The following is a 21,240-nucleotide window of genomic DNA, read 5'->3' as shown; positions in this document are numbered from 1 at the left end:
CTGAAGAAATTATGATGGGACCCTAAAAAAATTACTATGTACAATAATGGATTTCTATAAATTTTACATCAGATGAAAAAATTTGTTGTAAGATTCAGATAATTATCTGTTAAAAGCAAGACATTTTAAATGAGAATAAGAAAGAAAAGTATGTCTTTGTGCCCCTCTTTCTGTGTTAATGCCCTACCTGGCCCCTGGCAAAACTTTGCTAGATCCGCCCCTGCACAGTTACCAGCTGTCAGCTACATAAAAAAGGATCCTGGGGTTATTTGTCGCTCAGAAACAGTTCATAACTTCCCTTCAACTCATCCATGTCACCTAAAAGGTAAACCTGTTTCTCCATCACCTGTTCAGCTCTGATGATTCAGTAAGGACATCTCCTGGTTTCATCTTCATGTTTCCCTCTCACCAGATAACCAAACCCATATCATGACCAGCAGCTTTTACAGCTGTGGCTCCAGCAAACATCAGCTGATACTAGAAATTAATATTAAATAAATTCTAACAACAGCTGATCAAGCTTAAACGTGCTGCCGTTGTTTAGCGCGACATCCGCTGTTTTCCTCTTTGTGGCGCAAAGTGGGCGATAAACAAACAGGAGAGTAAAACTGATCAGCTGATCATTGATCAGTTTCATGATTGAAATAAGAAACAGGAGAGGGAGGGGAGAGAATGAGAGAAGAAGAGGCAGCTGTGCAGCAAAGACACAGAATAAATCCAGCTTTGTGTCTTTTTCATTGTAGCTGAATTACGGGACAAACTGTGTTCCTTTTCACCTCAACACAAAATGTGCAATATTTTCTCTGAATACCAGACGATTCCGTTTTTTACGGGACGGTTGGAAACTCTAATAACTAACCTCACAAATAAAGTAAGATAAAACAAGTTTAACATCATAGCACCCGCCCAGCTGTATATAAACTCCATCATGCTAGCTAGTACAAAGTAGGAGTTATTATAACTGACTGTAAAAAGTCAGCATAACGAAAATAAACTACACCTAAACTTGGTTTATATCTGACCCAGACAGACTGCAGGTCATAACTTCTTACCTGAAGTTCAGTTCACCGCCTTGGGTCTCTGCTCCTCCTGCCTTTCCGTCATCCACCTACCAGCATGTTGCATCTGCTGGCCTCCATCACTTGCTAATGTTACTGAATCTGTGGCAGCTCTGCCATTGCCACCACCAAACAACTGAGTTACTTTACACATCTCCCAGCATCCGGTCAAATCCACCACCTTTCAGTGTTTATACCGTTACGGAAAAAAACGAACCCCCCCCCCCCCCCCCCCCCCCCCCAAAAAAAAAAAAAAACAAAAAAACAAAAAAAACAAAAAACCCATTGGCCCATAAAAACGAAAAATCACCATCGGCCCACCGGGCATTTGGTTGGGAAGCTCTCCTCTTTTGTCCAAATGAAGTAGTTTAGCGGGCCAGGTATATGTAAGCTGCCCGTGAACTCAGCTTCAAATTTAAAGCGGCATTCCACTAAATGCAACTTGTCATTTTGCAGATGTTGGAGCTACTTCCGTTTTTTTTCGCAGTATCTTTCTTTTCTTTTTTGTTTCTTTTTTCTTGTTGTCTTGTTTTAAGTTTTACTTCATTTGTTCTTTGGTATTGTTTGGGTTTGCGGCCCTTGCACATTGCCTCGCTGGTTGCGCAGCAACTACGTTTGATTCCCTAATTGGGTGTTTTGATCTTTTGTGTGTGTGTGCGCGCGCATCTGTAACCGGAAGGTCGCCGGTTCGATCCCTGGGCTCTCTGTCCTGGTCGTTGTGTCCTTGGGCAAGACACTTTACCCTACCGCCTACTGGTGTTAGCCAGAGGGGCCGATGGCGCGATATGGCAGCCTCGCTTCTGTCAGTCTGCCCCAGGGCAGCTGTGGCTACAACCGTAGCTTACCTCCACCAGTGTGTGAATGTGAGAGTGAATGAATAGTGGCATTGTAAAGCGCTTTGGGTGCCTTGAAAAGCGCTATATAAATCCAATCCATTATTATTTATGCAATGTTTGATCAAGCATTGCTTAAATAAATGTGTGTGTGTGTGTGTGTGTGTGTGTGTGTGTGTGTGTGTGTGTGTGTGTGTCCAGGCTGAGAGCTGAAGGTGGTGGATGGCCTTCTGAGGAACTGTTCCTCCGTGCTGTGCGTGTTTGGTGCCGGGTTCTCTTCACACTTGAATGCATGTTCACAAGTGTCTGACGTGATCTATTTATATTATTTGTTGAACTTGTCTCCTCCTCCTGTTACCAATCCTCACTTGCTGGTAAACCTCAGTCATAAACAAAAAAAAGTAAATACATCATTTTACTATTCTATTTTTTTTTCTTTTTTTTGGACCAAATTTCATATTCACAAGAAAACTCATTTTCCCCATTTTCATGATGGAATTCCTCAACTAAACTGACACTATCAAATTTCCCTCTAATCATAAAGCAGTTAAGATGTTGTTGTTCTGCTCTCAATTAAATATTCAAAAAGGTACTTGATACAAAATGAGGAGGAAAGGGGGAAAAAAACTTCCTCAGTAGTCGCTTTTTTCTTTTTTGCTCACGCTGGCACATCTGCATTCCTTTAATGTTCAAGTTCTGAAAAGATTTTGTACAGTATATATTTTATGTCTTTGTGCTACTGAGGTAGCTACAGCTCTTAGCTCACACTTTATTAGTACCACATGAAAAAGAGCAAACGTTTGTCTTATCTTGTCTTATCTTTTGTTGAATTAAGTTTTAAAAAAATCCTAGTGCCATAAAGTTCTATTTTGCTCGCTGTGGTACAGCATGAAAAATTGATAGAAACCTGGATTGACAAATCAGGTGTTATGTCTAAACTTATAAAGAAAAGCATCTGGACTGTTTAAAAATCTTATTTGGAAGGTCAAGGACCCAGTATTGATCCTCTGCCTAATCACAGAAGTCAAGGTGACACTCTCACGGGTGAACACATTGTGCCTATGACACCAACGGTCTGCTATCTATAATCCAGTTTTGAGATCCCTTCTCAGAAGTCTTAACGCCCACTCACATTTTGGGTCATTTTATCTCAGTAAGTCACATGATAGGATAGGGCAAGGTCTCACAATGTGTACACCTGAAACCTTGACTGATAGTGACCTATACCTGTTTTCACACCTTGGTTCATGTGATTGGACAGACGATCAATAGTTGGTCAGTGATCCTCTTAGGGACACTCCCAAAAAGGCTTAAAAATCTGGGACTCGACCAGTTCCTCTTAGAACTGAAGAAGTTTCTCAAATGAGAGGTGAAACATCTTCAAGAAACTTAAAGTCCAGATGCTTTTCTTTCCAAGCTGCTTAGATTACTATGACCTGGATGATTGAGAACCTTCACAGACAACACCAAAATCAAATATGCAAAATTAAAGATAACAATGATGACACGAGTAAAAGTGTGCAACAGGCATAAGAGATTCACATACACTAGTCTATTTCTAGATGTGTATATATAGTGTGTTCAGATATAAATAAAAAAAAACACTTTTTGGGTGAGAAATCAAAACTTCTTGTGGTTTGAATGTGTGACAAACGTGTAACAATTACTTAATGATAGTGCAGAGAATGTACATTATAGATGGGAGACAAATATGCTCTAAAGCAGGGGTCTCAAGCTTAAATGAGCTGTGGGCCACTGCTGGCACTGTCATCTCACTGGAGGGCCACTTTAGTGTTCAAGTAGTGCAAAAGAAACAAACAAGAAAACACCCACAAATCTTTCTGAAAATGTAGTGGTTTTTTTTTCTAAATTTCAAATATTGTATAACAAGACAAAATCGCAAACGTGAACGCAATTTTCTTTCCTCACTCTTAACTAATTGAAGCCTTTCATTGAACTACCAAATAAACTAACTGATACTGTCTTTCTGGCCAGACACGTGGCAGCACTTCTGCTATAATTTTGTTTGTATTTAACAAAATAAAAATGCAGATATATAAGTGTACACATTAGTTTTTGACTGCAAGTGAAAATTGTTTTCTTTACAAATAACTCTCACTTAACTAACACAGCCTAGACATGTTTACTCTCTGCCTTCATATTAAATAATTTTGGGTGTTTTAAAGAACCTATTTTAACATTGCTCTCAACAACAAACAAATCCTCTCTAATAAAAGCAACTTCAAGGGCCGAATTGTATTATATTTCTTCACATCAATATGTGCAAGTTTGAGACTCCTGCTCTAAAGAATATGTTTGCACTGTAATTTTAGCTGGAAATAAGAAACCTCTCTATGTTAACCAAGATTATAGAGTGGAATCTGAAATGAGAACACATAGTGTGCAGTATGAAAAGGGGCTGACAGTGAAACATACAATCTTAAAAAAACAAAAAAAAAACATGTATCATCTGGCAACTTCTACAATACTTTTTCTTTGATTTTTTTGTAATCTTCCTGATTATTCCTGTAATAATAATAATAATAATAATAATAATAGATTGGATTTATATAGCGCTTTCAAGGCACCCAAAGCGCTTTACAATGCCACTATTCATTCACTCTCACATTCACACACTGGTGGAGGTAAGCTACGGTTGTAGCCACAGCTGCCCTGGGGCAGACTGACAGAAGCGAGGCTGCCATATCGCTGTAATAAAACAGCTGATAAATATAGGACAGACACTGTGCAATAGACAGAGAATTACAGTGTCAGGCCTTTTCCTTGCTTAATGAATGAAGTTGATTCAACACAGTCCTCTATATAAGGGATATGTTGAGGTTTGGTCAATTCAAAACCCTGTTGCACTTCCTGTACTAGGTATGCTTTAGAAAAGCTAAGCAAAATTATCTCCTTTTTGTCAAGTATTGATTATTATCCACCAGTGTTTTTAATTGTTTGTATTTTTAACATACAACTTTTTCTTTTCTTGGTATTTTTAGCCTATTTCGTTAGTGATTTTTATCTCTGGGTCCTGTGTGGTGGATCATAAATTTGATTAGTTTTGAAGTTGTACATCTCTGTTCCTTACATTTCATGTCATGCCCTTATTAATGTTTTATTGGTTGCTTTGACTGTTTTCGAATAGAATATGCAGTGGGAATATAGAGGGAGATAAGTAGTGAAAGTTTTGCCTGGGTTGATTGTGCGTCGATCCATTGTTAATGCCTCAGGGCTCCAGTAGGTGGGTTCGCGCGCTTCCTCCTTCACTCAATACAGACGAGTGAGAGTGAGAGCTGCGTGCTGCGTGTCTGTGCCGTTCTTTCACCTCTCCTCACTATTTCCCCTGTTTAAGGGCACAACATTTGGAGGCACCGCTGGGATGATTGATTCGAGGACCATCCCTGACCTGTAAGAGAAATCCTCTCGTTGATCATCCCCCCCAGACGACCCAGGTATCAGAAAGGAGCATAGTAAAGCAGCAGAGACATCGCTAGACCTACGTTGGTATCTGTATCCTGAAGTGAAAAAGTGGCCACTAGGGGGCAGTAAAAGCCAACTAAGTCTGATCATTTCTCAACTGACTGCTTGTGCTAACTCCTCTGACAACATGGAGTCTGAATTAGAAAAGCTTCAGCTGGAGATTAAAGGAACACTGTATCAACTGACTTTAGAGCAGCTGACTAAATTATGTGATGTACTTCAAATCTCAGGACCAGGAAAAGAGTTTGTGATTAATAGAACGCGCAGTCAGCTAGTCTCGCATTTAGTTAAGCACCTTGAACGCACCGAGCTGGCTACCCGAGAGGATGAAGGTATGTCAGAACTTCTTAATGTCCAGGACATTATAAGTGACATACAAATGGATAAAAAACAAGGTGTGAATGAAACAGTGGATCCAGCTGTTCAGGACCAGGAAAGTAGCCAGGAGGAGTTAGAGACATTAAGACTGCTCTTACAACAAAAAGAGGGTGAAATGCATGACTTGATGAGGAATAGCATGAATCCTGCCTTAAGTCCTCGCACCCCAGTGAGAAACATTGTTCCAACAGCACCAAACAGTTCCATGTGGCGCAAAGATTTTAAGATATCAGGCCAAATAGGAGAGCCGGGGCAAAAAGACAGGCTGACATTCTCCAGTCTGGCCAGACAAATTGAAAGCGGGATCAATAGAGGCTACCCAGAATCAGAAATCACTGATGCTGTAATTCGTGCTATCACGCCAGGCTTGCAGCTAAGGAGTTATCTTGAAGGAAAAGAAAACCTCACATTACCTGCTCTTAGGAGAATCCTCAGGTCTCATTACCAGGAAAAAGGTGCCACAGAGTTATACAAACAACTTACCTCTGAGGTTCAGAGTAGTAAAGAGACACCCCAAAATTTCTTGATCAGGACAATGGACTTGAGACAGAAAATCCTGTTTGCTTCTCAGGAAGTTGAGTCCAGTCTGAAGTATGATCCAGCACTAGTCCAGAGCCTTTTTATGCATACTGTCCTGACTGGTCTTCAGAATGACAATATTAAAAGTGACCTGCAACCTTACCTCCTGCAAACAAATACTTCAGATGAGTTGTTGCTCGAGAAGGTAAATATTGCAGTCGCAAATGAAAAGGAAAGACAGGACAAAAAGAAACATGCCGCTCCATCACGAGTAACAGCTGTAAATACTGTCCAGTCTAATGATTCCCCAGTGGGAAAGAGAAGCACAGCTCAAGAGAAACCAGCCCCTCCACCCCCTGATCTTCTAACAGAAATAAAGGAAATGCGTGCTGACATGGTGCTGCTGAAAGACTTGAGGGCTGAAGTTTCCCAAATCAGAGAAACCATTCAAAAGACAACCCCAGCACCTCAGCAGCCTTTCCCCATTAAGGCTGAACAAAACTGCATGCCATTTTACCACCAGCACCCTCCTGCAGCAGCACAGGAATACCACTCAGCATATGGACCTGGGCATGTGCATGGGACAGCACAGTTTCAACAAAGATTCGCACCACAGCGATATTATCCCTCACCAAGTCACCGTCCCAGATGTTTTGCATGTGTGCAGGCAGGTGAGGCATATTGCCAGCATTGTTTTAGGTGTGGGAGTAGTGAGCATTTCCGTGCAGGTTGTAAAGCACCTAGACTGACAAAATCAGATAAAGGGAGCCCTTTAAACTAAGGGAGGTTGCTCCCACGGGACATGGGGCAACCGACAGCATTGAAAAGTCCCAATATTGTGCTAACTGTGAGGGAAAGGAAGAGAGTATGAAGTTAAAATGTTGTTCTGTTTGTAAAATAACATTGTACTGCTCAAAAGACTGTCAAGAGACACACTGGTCTGTGCACAGAAGGTACTGTAAGCCACATACATGTTCATCTATTAAGAAACAGGAAACACAGTCAAGTTGCAAACCAAAGTGTAGGAAAAGAAGTAATCCAGTGAAGATGCCTACTGTAAAAGAGCTTGTAGGAGAGAAATGTCTCATTCAGTGCTTTCTGCACAACCAAAGAATCCAGGCACTTTGGGACACAGGTTCACAAATTTGTGCTGTAGATGCGGCCTGGAAACAGACCCATTTGCCTGATGTCCAACTAAGAGATATAGCAGAACTAGTAGACCCACTTGAACCACTGCAACTTGAAGCAGCCAATGGGACGGAAATACCATATATTGGTTGGCTTGAGGTAAGCTTCAGACTTACTGCTAATGATAAAGATCTGCTAATACCTGTGTTAGTGTTAAAAGGCAACCAACAGTCATGCCCCATAATTGGCTTCAATGTGATTTCACACCTAGTTGCAAACAGAGTACAGGATAAGACAAACAATAAGAATAAAGAGAAACTCATGAAAACAGTAAAAGTAGCTTTTCCTCACCTCAGAAAGAGTAGGGCAAGAGCTTTTGTTAATGCAGTGACAGTGGGACAGCCATGTGAGCACAGTGTAAGAACAACAAATGAGAGAGTTGAAGTGCCTAAACAGAGCTCCGTCCAAATAGAGTGTCGAGTGCAAGCCCCACCTTTCAAAGAAGATAGAACCCTGATCTTCGAGCCTCATGAGAACCCACATTGGCCTGAAGGACTCGAGTTCTGTGATACCCTTGTTTTAGTAAAGACTGGTATGACACCAAAAATTGTCATTAGTGTACAAAATCCCACCAGCCATGATATCACACTGCCAAGTAGGACTGTTATTGGAACTGTGCAGTCTGTTGCATCAATATATCCTGCTAATGTATTCAAAACTGACTGCCTCCCTACTGCATCAGTCCGTCCCATCCAGGCTAAGAGCTCAGGTGAGAACACACCTAGAAGTGAACAATGGGACCCACCTGTCGACTTGACTCACCTGAATGACCACCAGAGACAAGCTGTTAGTCAGATGTTAAGAGAAGAGTCAGAATCATTCTCTAAATCTGATGACGACATAGGCTGTGTTGAAAACTTGCAAATGAACATTTCGTTGAAAGATAATGAGCCAGTCACACGGACTTATCTCTCTGTACCAAAACCCTTGTATCAGGAAATGAAAAACTACCTACAGGACCTAATAGCTCAGGGGTGGGTGGAAAAATCAAACTCATCTTACTCCTCTCCAGTAGTCTGTGTGAGAAAAAAAGACGGTACATTGCGCTTGTGTATTGACTACCGAGAGCTGAATAGGAAGACTCACCCAGACCGCCACCCTATTCCCAGAGTACAAGACATCATGGACAACTTAGGTGGCAACACTCTCTTTTCTCTACTGGACCAGGGTAAAGCATACCACCAGGGGTTCATGGGCAAAGACAGTAAACACCTAACAGCTTTTGTGACCCCCTGGGGCCTGTATGAGTGGGTCAGAATCCCATTTGGACTGATGAATGCTCCGGCAGCATTTCAACGCTGCATGGAGGAGTGCTTAGAAGGGTTAAGGGATGAAATATGTGTGCCTTACCTCGATGATGTCCTTGTCTTTAGCAGAACGTTTGAGGATCATGTTGAGGATGTCAGGAAAGTGCTGCGCCGACTCAGGGAGTACAGAATCAAACTCAAACCAAGGAAGTGTGACCTGTTTAGGACAGAAGTGAGGTACCTTGGCAGGACTGTGTCAGCAGAGGGAAGCAGGATAGACCCCGCAGACACTGCTGCTGTAACAGCTTTGAAAAACAAACGGCCAGGTACTGTTGGTGAACTAAGAGCAATGTTGGGCCTACTAAGTTATTACAGACAATACATCAAGGATTTTGCCAGAATTGCAAATCCTCTGTATGACTTGCTCAAGGGACCTGCAGATGCTGAAACCCAGCGAAACACAAGATTAAAGTGGCAAACAAAGCGAAACAGGTGTAGTGTCCCTTCGAGTACACCTATTGAGTGGACCAACATGCACCAGTTAGCACTAGAGCAGCTGATAGACTGTCTAACTCAGCCCCCTGTTCTAGGCTTTCCAGAATTTTCACAGCCATTCACCCTTCACACTGATGCGTCAAACCAGGGATTAGGTGCCGTGTTGTACCAAAAGCAGAATGGAAAGCTTCGTGTGATTGCTTATGGTTCCCGCACTTTAACTGCAGCTGAGAAGAATTACCATCTGCATTCAGGCAAGTTAGAGTTTCTTGCTCTCAAGTGGGCTATCACAGAAAAATTCCGTGATTACCTATATTATGCACCATTCTTCACCGTGTACACCGACAATAATCCATTTACCTATGTACTGTCCACTGCCAAACTGAATGCAACAGGGTGTCGATGGGTAGCAGAACTGGCAGACTTTCACTTCACAATTAAATATCGCCCTGGTAAAGAAAATGTGGATGCAGACAGCCTCTCCAGGATGCCGGTAGACATGGAAACGTTTATGAATGAATGCACAGAGGAAATGGCATACGATGTAATTGGAGCAACCACACAGGCAGTGGAAAGGCAGGATGACTCCAATGTGTCATGGTCCATGGGTGTCTCAGTCAGGTGTTCAGCCATGGCCACAGATGTTTCCATCATTCCACTGACAAAAGGCCAGATCAAACAGGACCAGAGAAGTGATCCGACTATTGGACCTGTAATTCAGTGTAAACTAACACAGGAAAAACCATCACGTTCAGAACTAAGAAAACTCAGCCCACAGGTCATATGTCTCCTGAGGGAGTGGGACAAATTGGAGATGGATGAGAATGGGATCTTGCACAGAAAAACAGCAAACAGAAAACAGTTGGTCCTACCAGAAATACACAAAAGTACTGTACTAAAGGAGCTACATGATGAAATGGGCCATCAAGGTGTAGAGAGAACATTGTCACTGATACGGGACCGGTTTTACTGGCCCTATATGCAACGGGAAGTAGAGGATTATGTGACCAGAAGGTGTGTTTGCATAAAACAGAAGAAGCCGTGTCATGAGAGCAGAGCACCACTGACTAATATTGTCACTACTCACCCATTTGAACTTGTCTCAATTGATTTCCTGCACCTTGACAAGTGCAAAGGGGGTTATGAATACATCCTTGTAGTCATTGACCATTTCACACGCTTCGCCCAAGCGTATGCCACAACTTCCAAATCAGGTAAAACGGCTGCAGACAAAATCTTTAATGACTATGCTTTAAGATTTGGCTTTCCAGCACGAATACATCATGATCAAGGTGCTGAATTTGAAAATCATCTGTTTGCACAACTAAAAAACTACTGTGGAGTTGCTGGGTCCAGGACTACTCCCTACCATCCCCAAGGGAATGGACAAGTGGAGCGATTTAATAGGACACTACTCCAGATGCTGAAAACACTCTCAGAGAGTCAGAAAACTAACTGGAAGGACTCGCTTAACAAACTGATTTATGCCTATAATTGTACCCGCAGCGAGGTAACTGGATTCTCCCCTTTTTACTTGTTATATGGACGCTCCCCACGATTGCCAATCGACATGCTGTTCAGCTTGACCTCAGAACAAGGAGATGGCAATCATCATGACTACATGGTAAAATGGAAGCAAGGCATGGAAGAAGCATATGAGATCACGAGAGAAAATGCTCATAAAGCAGCTGTAAGAAGTAAAAGACATTATGACAGCAAGGTGAAGAGCTCAGTATTACAGCCAGGTGATCGTGTTTTAATAAGGAACATGACACCTCGAGGAGGTCCAGGCAAGCTGAGGAACCACTGGGAGGATGTGGTTCACACAGTCGTTCGTCAGGTCAGCAGAGATATCCCAGTTTATGAACTCAGACCTGAGAAAGCAAAAGGGAGATCAAGGATATTGCATCGCAATCTTCTTCTGCCATGTGACCATCTGCCTGTTGACACTGAAGTGCGACCACGAACAAGAAAAAGAGCCGTGGAGACAAGTGAGGAAGTGGAACAAGCTGAGGAAGAGGATGACGATGATGAGTACTATCCAGTGTCATCTCAGCAGCCATTTGAGCCACTTTACCCTCAGACACTGAATCCTATGAGCACTGATGAACCAGCCAAACACCTTCAAACAGTGGAAAACATGTCATCTGAGCCAGAGAATGAACATGAAGTACTGAACCTGACGTCCTGACGTCAAACATCTGCACCTGGTTTGGGAACAGCACCAAGCAGGACAGACGAGATCTGCAAAGGGTGGTGCGCTCGGCAGAACGCATCATTCAATCAGAGCTCCCTGACCTGCTGTCCATCTACACCAAGCGGTGCAAGTCCAAAGCTAGGAAGATTATGATGGACCTCTCCCATCCCAACAATGGACTCTTCTCACTGTTGAGGTCTGGGAAGCGCTTTCGCTCCCTTAAGGCCAAAACAGAGAGAATGAAGAGGAGCTTCTTCCCCCAGGCTATTCGGGGCCTGAACCAGGTGTAGGACTGGACTCTCCCAACACGTCACTATAAGACTGGACTCTCACACACGTCACCACACGCACCACCACACATTTCCTATAATCCTATAATTCCTATAATTTATAATCCTTATCTTTATAATCTCTTCTGCTATTTGCACATTCTTTACTGTAAATTCCTAAGTTAATTTGTAAATTTTTGTAGTAAATTGTAAATATTGTAAAACTTTTCTTCTGTCATTTAATGGTCGGGCATTGTACAGCTACAAGCATTTCACCCCCATGTCATACTGTGTATGGTTGTGTGTGTGTGACAAATAAAATTTGAATTTGATTTGAATTTGAACCAATGTGAACAACTACCTGACCAAGAGGAAAATTATGTCGAGGAACCATCAGTGGAGGAACCTGTTCCTGCACCTGTTCCAGACAAACACAGCAGGACCTGTGAGCAAGAGCATCAGCGACCGCGTAGAGAGCGCAAGCCACCAAAGATCTTCACATATGATCGGCTTGGTTCACCAGCTTGTTATAACCTGAGAACACCATCACATCATACACACTTCATGGTTCCACGGACTGTTCAGGCATACTGCCATTGATAACTGTATGGACTTGAGTGAAAAGAAACATTGTGATCAAACACGAAACACATTACTGAACAGAGACAATGTACTTACACTCCACACCAACCACAAGGAAATGGACTGTTTAACACAGAATTCATATTCAAAGTGACTTTTGGACGTTGAACTGATTCATATTGTGCTTGCAGCTTAACACACACATCCAAAGCACACCACATGGCCACGGCCACTTGTATCACTCTCATGGACATTTGTCAAAGGAGAGAGTGACTGCTTTGACAAGCTGCACTAAAATGACTTTGTTCTCAAGCCAGCAGCAGACTGTGTTAATGTAACTGCATGGACACTGTAATTCATACAGACTGTATGAGAACACTGAAAGACTTTGGGTAATAACCCACACTAAAGAATGTATGAAAAGAGTTCCAGCTTGTGAAACTATTTTTGTAGAGTACATATAAGGTACAAGAAACAGTTATAGTATGCAATGGTTTATTGGTTTTGGTGATATTAATGGTCATAACTCCACGTTTGTGCTAAATGTTAAACATTTGGATGTTGAGGACAACATCTATTCTGAGGGGGAGTATGTGGTGGATCATAAATTTGATTAGTTTTGAAGTTGTACATCTCTGTTCCTTACATTTCATGTCATGCCCTTATTAATGTTTTATTGGTTGCTTTGACTGTTTTCGAATAGAATATGCAGTGGGAATATAGAGGGAGATAAGTAGTGAGTTTTGCCTGGGTTGATTGTGCGTCGATCCATTGTTAATGCCTCAGGGCTCCAGTAGGTGGGTTCGCGCGCTTCCTCCTTCACTCAATACAGACGAGTGAGAGTGAGAGCTGCGTGCTGCGTGTCTGTGCCGTTCTTTCACCTCTCCTCACTATTTCCCCTGTTTAAGGGCACAACACCTGCTGTGTGCTTTAGAGCTTCGTGGTGGCAGCCTGTCTGCTCACTGGGATCAGTTGGGTTTCTTGTGGGATTGTGTGCAGTAGTATTAGAGTGTGATCTCTGAATTAGGGTGAGCGGTCATTTTATTAGTGCTTAAGACTGTGCCACAACCTCTGTCTGTGCCTCGTGTTTCTTAAGTGAATCCCTATAGGACCAGTGGAAGTGTTTAATTGATTTATATGTATCTGTATACCAATAAAGCTGCTTGTAACAATGTGTGTATTGGACATTTTTGACTGCAGTGCTTGTTCTGAATTTTAAAATTTTATTCAGTTTTAAAACCTGTCCTGTACCCAAATTGGGTAACAAAAATAACAGTTGAAATAAGGTATAAATTAACATTCGGCTTTAATTTTGTTGATACATGACTCTTATAATTATTTAATTCATTTATTTAATATCAACACACTTTAAAGAACAGTAATTATGCACTGGAAGTTTTATCCTACCACATATGTAAACCCCTGTTAACGAAATCAATTTAGTTAGAAAAGGAAGAAACATAGAAGTGAACAGACAAAGAAGAGGTGATGGGGTCAACACATGATCCAGTCGTGTGTTGACACAGGCGGAACAAATGTCAGTCCTTTTTTTTGTATTTTCTCTTTGTCACTGCAACCAGACTTTGCTTCCTTTGTTTATATAACTGTATTTATGCTCAACTTTCACAGTCAAACATATTCCACAACTCACATCTTTTTCTGAGAAAACAAAAGTCATATTATTACGTATTATTTTATAAAGAAAACACACCACTCTCCATATTAACTTATGTGAAAACATGTCAGCGCTTTTCTTCTGAATAAATTGACCGGAAGTTACTTTTTTTTAGACGGAAGGAAGCGGCAGACAAGTTAGATGTAGTTCTTGGCGTGTTTCGTATAATATTAGTAATACTATTGTAATCTGCGTGACAGTTTCACTAAACTCTCTGACTTTATTCCTGTCAGGATTTTTTTCAGCCCGTTGGTGGGCTTAGTAGTTTCCTCTTGCTCCGTGTAACCGCGACGTGATGGAAAGTTAACGTTAGCACTCGGAAAAATAACGGACTAGCTAGTTAGCTATCACCAGCTGTCCTAACACACATGACTGGAGAAACCGATTAACTGGTTATGACTGTGACTGTACTTAGTTCTATTTTTCTTCCGGGGAAATTTTGTTTTCTCGGTTAACATACATATTCTTTTAGCAGGTTTTTACCCCACCCCCACACCCACCATCATACGTGTTAACTTAGCAAGTGTGGCTAGCTGGGCTACCTGAAGAAAAACGCCGCTTTATGCGCGGAAGTGTTTGAACACCTATGGACTAGCTGTGTGCTGTCATAAAGCTGATATGGTTGATAGGCTAAAGCTGGTGAGTAAACCACACCTTTAACAGGGAGTGACAAACACTTGTAGTCACGCACATAGTCAACACGTCTACAGCTCGAGACTGTAGTGAAACTTAGGTCCATGCTTCCTTTGCTCTCGTACGCAGCTGCTGCCAAGTTAAGTCTCTGCCCGTGAGGATATCCGGTCCACCATGAAGACCCTCGGACCCAGAATCTCATTTTATGCGGGCTTTGTGGTGGGAACTTTTACGCTGTACGTGTTTCTGCGGCAGCTTTGGTTTGAGAAGACTCTGCCAATGCATCAAGTCACCACCTTGGCTAGAATTCAGGACTACCAGCAACAGCTCGAGGAGGAAAAGAAAATGTGGAAGAAAGAGGGGTCTGCACTTTTCAACCTCGAGCACCCTCATCACATAGGTATCACAGCATGTGCCTCTTTAATGCCTTAATTAAACACCAATCTGTGTGTTTCAGACTTTGAATCTTCTGATAAATTAATAATTTACGGTATTCAGCTTTGGACTTTGGTCAGCTACACTTACAGCATAAATGAAAACTTCCTTTTTAAATTTCACTTCTTCATTGTAGTCCCTTTTATACCATAGTAGTCTCACTTTCTGCTAGGCAAGTTTGTACATTATATGTATAGGTAGTGAAGCATAGAAAGCCATGGACTGCTTCAGTAGCTACAAATATAGGTAAAAACCTTTCAATGTTTTAAAGGGGTGAAATGTTTTGTCTTAAACCAGAACAATATTTTATCTTCAGGCCAAGTGAGGACGTGATTCTATTTATCTTCAGACTTTTAGGACATATGTTCTCAACAAAGAAAAGGGTTGAGTCCGGTTTATAAAACTTTATCTCTTGCACGTGACCATGAGCTACATAGTTATATCCTTGAAGATTGTACATATTCACTTAGAGCACAGGTTCGGAGTCACCTTGTTGCCTTATTTAACTGAAATGTCTGCAGTAATCCATTTTTTATTTTTCAATATTTTTTATTTTGATTAACAAAAATGTGCTCTGTGTTTGACGATTAACAGAGCCAAGTTACATTTGTTTTAGATTGCAGCTGTTTTCGTTTATTGCAGCCATAACTCTCTCAAGCCTTGTTTATAACTGCTAAGTAGCCTTTCCTGTTATACCTGAGTACTTTCTGTATGATATGAATCTATGTAAAACCCATGATGCAATAATGTAGTCAAAAGTGGGCTTTACGGGCAGCTGTGTGTTTACATTTCCAGGGACGTGCACGTCAGGACACAATCTAGGATTTCAAAGAGGTTTGTGGTTACAGTGTGCTTATGGCGTAGATTTAGCAAAGAAGTATAAATCCCTTATAACCAATCAAGATTTGAACATTACCAAGTGAGAACTGTGGACAAGAACAAACAAGAAATCAATAGTCATATAATCATGAGGATAAAGTGGAGATGATTGACTACACCCTCAGGAAGCTCAGCAGTCGCCAGGTCTTGACTGGAATCCACAAGGAAGAAGAAAGATGTGAAAGCTCAGGAACACAAAGCACAGGGAAACGAGTGTATTAGCATACATTGAAGGGAAGAGTCCAACTGTGTTAGTGAGAATTGGAAGCTGATTTCTGTAATCCAGGACAGGGGAACAAAAACCTCTCATGTCTCTGTAATTTGTTTAAGTCAGCAGATTTCTAGCAGACCGCTGATAAGTAGAACCATTTTAGTAACAGTTTCACTTAAGCTGTGAATAAAGGTGCATATCACCGTACTGAGTCATGAGTATTAGTTACTAGAGCTTTTTGTTCTCCCTGCAAAGACAAAAGTGAATACACACAGAATCACTCATAAGAGTGAAATGAAATATTCAAAGCATCCATGACACCTATTAAAGAAGATCACAGATAAAACTGGAAAGAAAGTTAAATAAATTTTTTGAATCTTTCAGACGAGAGGGTTTGATCACCTTACACTGCTTATCAGACCAATCAATTGTATAACACTTTTATAAAATAATATAGGTGCATAAATGCTGAAATGGATTCTTTTACCCGTTGGTAGGTGGTTGCCAAGCATTTCATAATATTCATGAATTTAATCGGGTTAATATGTGCAGTACCTGTGTACTATGCCAATTTTGGTTGCTCAAGTCCTGATTATGTTGGAGGATCTCACAGGCAGACAGATTTTGTATGCTATAGTAAAATGTTGCAGGGGTCCGTACACTTCATGGGGTGTTGTAGTGCATGAAAGCATGTTATTACCTGATTGATCCCCACTTTTCCAGTAATCTGGTATATCTTTAGTACTCAGATTTGATGTGAAATTAAGGTGAAGTAATTCATTACTGGTAACTTGCCCAAACTGTTTATCTAAATAGCTGTTGCACTGCACTGATCTGCACTGCTTTTTTGTGACAGAATTATTACCAACCATAACTAGTCTCAGTATTTCCAAGTTGCCATCAGCAAATTAAATGTGAAATCTTGTCTTTTTTTCTGCATTGATTATTTGCGAACCTGGAAGCACAGTCAACAACAATAACATGTGAGCAAAACATCTTTCCATTAGTTTACCCTCCAGGACCATCAGTAGTTGTAGGAGGTTCCTGAAACAGTTGGACTTATCTTTGTTTCAGTCAGTGAAATGATAATAACGCCTCTGTGTCCTTACCAGGTGAGGATAGCCGCATGGCTGATGAATTGTACAAAAAGGTGCGTATTCTTTGCTGGGTGATGACTGGACCCAAAAACCTGGAGACGAAGACTCGACATGCGAAGTACACTTGGAGTCGCCATTGCAATATTGTTGTCTTCATGAGCTCTGTGGATGACCCCGACTTTCCCACAGTGGGATTAGGTACAAAGGAGGGTCGGGATCAGCTGTACTGGAAAACAATTCGGGCCTACCATTATGCTTATGAGCATTATGCAGATGAGGCAGATTGGTTCCTCAAGGCAGATGACGACACCTACGTCATAGTGGACAACCTGCGCTGGATTCTTGCAAACCACACTCCTGAGGAACCTATTTACTTCGGCAGACGATTCAAGCCCTACACTAAGCAGGGCTACATGAGTGGTGGTGCAGGCTACGTACTGAGCAAAGAGGCTTTGCGAAGATTTGTTGAAGGTTTTAAAAGCAAACAGTGTACTCATACTACCTCCGTAGAGGACCTGGCAATGGGGCAGTGCATGGAGAAAGTTGGGGTACTGGCTGGAGACTCCAGAGACTCTTTTCATAGGGAGACATTTCACCCCTTTGTCCTTGAGCAGCACCTCACTGCCAAATTTCCAAAGAGCTTCTGGTATTGGAGCTACTGCTACTACCCCATCTCAGAGGCAAGTGTGGCAAACACCGTTGACATTGTGTTTACTCTTGACATCACTATTAAAGAGGTTTAAAGAAAGCTGAACACTATTAATATTTTAACTGAATTCTCACCTGCAAAATAAAATCCAATATTTGGATGCATTTCCACTTCACTCCATACTAGAACAATGTTTAAAGTGGACCTGTTATGCTTGTTGTTTTTTCTTTCTGGCATGCGTGCAAAGTGGTGGAAGCTAATATGGATTCTTTAATATTGAGGTTAGCATTATATGCTTAATCTCTATTAGCCAAACGCTGAAGCTTTGGACTGCACTCTCTTGCTTGTGAGGTGCAGCCAGTCTCAATAAAGTGAGCTTACTGGAAGAGCAGCTAATATAAGAGAGTGGTTGAACTAATTCAAAATTTTGTATCTTGCAAAGCTACTCTAGTAGAGTCCAAGAATAAAATCCGCAATAGATCCAGTTTTAACATTATATGTTTAACCAGACTAGCATTCTTTAATCAGTCATTAACTAGCACAGCTACACCTGGTTAAATCATAATCTGCATGAGCATCTTGAACATGATGCGTGTTACCAACATTGTCACTGTCAATTAGCATTTATACACATGGTGTTTAGACCCACAAAATGGTGATATCGCAACAAGACTGTGGGCTGGGTACTGCAGTTTTGTTACAGCCCTACTGTTTAACCAAACTGATGGAGTCTTGCATTCATTTCTGGATTTATCAAGCATGAATAAATAGTCTGACGCAAGACCATTAGTCTTCTTTTGTACTCCACCCATTCACATTGACATTTTCTTTTGTTTACAAAACAAACATTCCTCCATGTGTATTAATAACCATATCTTGTTTTTTTTTTTCAGGGTCCTAACTGCTGCTCGGACATGTCAATATCTTTCCATTACGTGGATGCTGTAGGGATGTATTTAATGGAATATTACACTTATCACCTGCGTGCCTTTGGCTACAGATATCGCTATCAGCCTCCCACCCCACCTGGCTACAGTATAAATAAGTTTGAATCGTGGGATGCTGGGAAAAAAGACAAAAAGCTGGAACAAAAACTAGTCCATCCAGACCTATCCAGAACTGACAAGAGACAGAATGAAGATCCCCCTCCTGTAGATGGTAAAGATGGTCCTGCTGCTGCAGAGGGTAAATAACAGTAGGACTTTGTAGCAGTGTTGAGGGTACTGATCATTAGGATATGCGGTGGATTTGGGGTGTTGAGTGTTTGGGTATCCATTCTGATAATCAAAGTGAAGTATAAAAACTTTGTCCACTTAGACTGCTAGTGAACTTTGACAGCAAGACTGGGTGTTCCCCATGCTAAAAGGTGACCTGTGGCTCTGTATGTCAGTTTTGTCAGGTGTTTTCACAGATTGTTCCATAACAGGACTCACCTTTCTGTTGTTCTGAAAACAAAGTAAACCAGTATTTCCAGTGCATTTTTAAAAAAGTGACTTTTCTGTTCTTTCATTTCTTACCACAAAGTCCCAGTAAAACTTGTTCTAACACTCTTTAAGGCTTGCTGGAGTTGTTAGGCTTCAGTTCACACTTATAGCTATGTGCCTGAAACCTGGTTTATGTCAGATCATATTGTTGTTTACGAGAGTTTGATGCCTCCCAAACACTAGCGTTTAGGATTGTGCTTAAAAGCCTTTTCACATAAAATACAAGGGTAGCATCTCTTTACTTTTTATTTTTGGTTGTTTTGTGTTTTGACAAGTTCCTTCTTTGAAGACATGTTTTAAACCAAGACGTTGCATAAGTCTAAAAGGTTTACTTAAGTGAAGTAGTTACAGTTAACTAATAATATTTATGTACCCATTAGTCTGCATCTCTTGGTAAACCAGACATCAGAATTGGTGAAAAACTGCTGTTTTCCTAAAAAGTAAATAGGCTAATCAAAGTGGATCTCCTATTTTTCAAAGTAACAGTGGAAAAAAAAAGGTTTTAAAAAAGTGATGAATAGGTCAATCTTTTATTCTCTATCAAATGAAATATTTTGTCCCATGGATTGTTATATATATATATATATATATATATACACACACACATACACATATATGTGTGTATATATATTGTATTGTATTAATATTTGATATAACCGATATCATACGTTACTAAATGTATTTTAGGAAAATATTTTGATTGCATACTCCTCAATAGTGAGGTGACTGTTATGCTTTAAAAGGAATCTAAATTTCTACAATGCAGCCAAAGATTTCACACAAGACCACAGTGAAGGCTGATGAGCCTTTTCAGCTGTTATATGTGATCGGGCTAATTGTGTGGCGCTTGTGGGTCTTTTTCTTTCTTTCTTTTGTTAAAGAGGACTTTGTTTAGTCAGCAAAGACTTTCTGGGAAGTCAGTTGGATGAAGAACAAGTTAGTCAAACTTCTTTTGTCTTCTCTGGAATGAAAAATGATCTTAATCAACCGACCCACAGCACATTGTTACCTTTCTGTGTAACGTGCTGCACACAGTTTCCTGCATCTTCCTACAGTGGAGTCATTAGCTTGTGCCTTGTAAATTGAGATTGTATGAGCCAGCCATTAGCTGCACACTTGACTTAGCACTGTGACATGAGCGTGAAGAGAGTGTTGATTCAGATGGCTGTTTTATTTTACTGAATCCATCTGTTGTAATGTGTTTGAGCTTCATTCAAGTCAGTGAATGTCTTTTTTGGTTTTTTTAAGTTTGACAAAGGTGGTGTTATTTTGAAAGTCTTTGCCAGTCAGGCCTCATTTGAAGTTGGCACACTTTGCACATGTAAAAAATAAAATTAATAACAGCTCTTTTGCTAGTTTCTAACCAGACATTAAACCTGTGGTAGATGCAGTAATCACCAAAGGTGAGCTTAAATGCTGAAAGAAGAAGAAGGAATTTGGCACATATCTGCAGAGTGACTAAAGGTTTTCATGGAACGCTGGCCATTTTTTTTTCTTTTTCTTTTTATGACCACATTTTCTTCAAGGTTAAAAATGTATGAGGTTGATATTTTCAAATATAACTTTGTGTTTACACTTGGTTTCTGTAGTATGTGCACGAACCCATGCATGTTCACCAGAGCATGGTTTAAAAAAATGTTTTTTTCTTCTCATCTTTCTTTTGGCTGCTCACGTTCACATTTGATATCAGCCGCATCATTTCTAATGGTCCTTGACAATCTTCTCATTTCAGAGTTTTCTTAAAGGGAATGGTGTACAGTGCTATATTTATATTTGGAACGTATTTATATTGGAATAGAAATCTTAATTGAGTCGATACACTTCAGTGTGGATATGAGTTCATTTTAATGTGTGAGCACACATGATATAATCAGTGTGCAGGATTGTTTTTAGTGAAATGGTAATTTAATCACTATAAATAAAAGCAT

General features: G+C 40.8%; 1 protein-coding gene across 2 annotated transcripts; it reads left to right on the top strand.

Moving 5' to 3' along the window:
- Positions 1-14,050: 14,050 nt before the first annotated feature.
- On the top strand, positions 14,051-19,317 carry c1galt1lb (core 1 synthase, glycoprotein-N-acetylgalactosamine 3-beta-galactosyltransferase 1, like b). 2 transcript variants are annotated; one of them, XM_085406467.1, is made up of 4 exons: positions 14,051-14,563; positions 14,687-14,957; positions 17,195-17,859; positions 18,722-19,317. In XM_085406467.1, the coding sequence occupies exons 2-4, from the start codon at positions 14,732-14,734 to the stop codon at positions 19,019-19,021; spliced, it is 1,191 nt and encodes a 396-aa protein (XP_085262593.1). In that variant the 5' UTR covers positions 14,051-14,563; positions 14,687-14,731; the 3' UTR covers positions 19,022-19,317. The 2 variants fall into 2 exon arrangements, with proteins under 2 accessions (XP_085262593.1, XP_085262592.1); XM_085406466.1 differs by having other exon boundaries at positions 14,051-14,957.
- The last annotated feature ends 1,923 nt before the right edge of the window (positions 19,318-21,240 follow it).

This window comes from Rhamphochromis longiceps, linkage group LG5, assembly GCF_057381845.1.
Source record: "Rhamphochromis longiceps isolate RC_006_pf linkage group LG5, R_longiceps_female_GT1.1, whole genome shotgun sequence".
Taxonomy (NCBI): Eukaryota; Metazoa; Chordata; class Actinopteri; order Cichliformes; family Cichlidae; genus Rhamphochromis; species Rhamphochromis longiceps.
Note: the sequence above shows the minus strand (reverse complement) of the source record. Positions and strands in the feature narration are given on the sequence as shown.

What these genes read in the sequence shown, in the direction of transcription:
- c1galt1lb (XM_085406467.1), top strand. Translation starts at nt 14,732, where the DNA reads ATGAAGACCCTCGGACCCAGAATCTCATTTTATGCGGGCTTTGTGGTG. An exon ending in CGAGCACCCTCATCACATAG is followed by an intron (nt 14,958 to 17,194) that starts GTATCACAGCAT and finishes TGTCCTTACCAG; the next exon opens with GTGAGGATAGCCGCATGGCT. An exon ending in GCTACTACCCCATCTCAGAG is followed by an intron (nt 17,860 to 18,721) that starts GCAAGTGTGGCA and finishes TTTTTTTTTCAG; the next exon opens with GGTCCTAACTGCTGCTCGGA.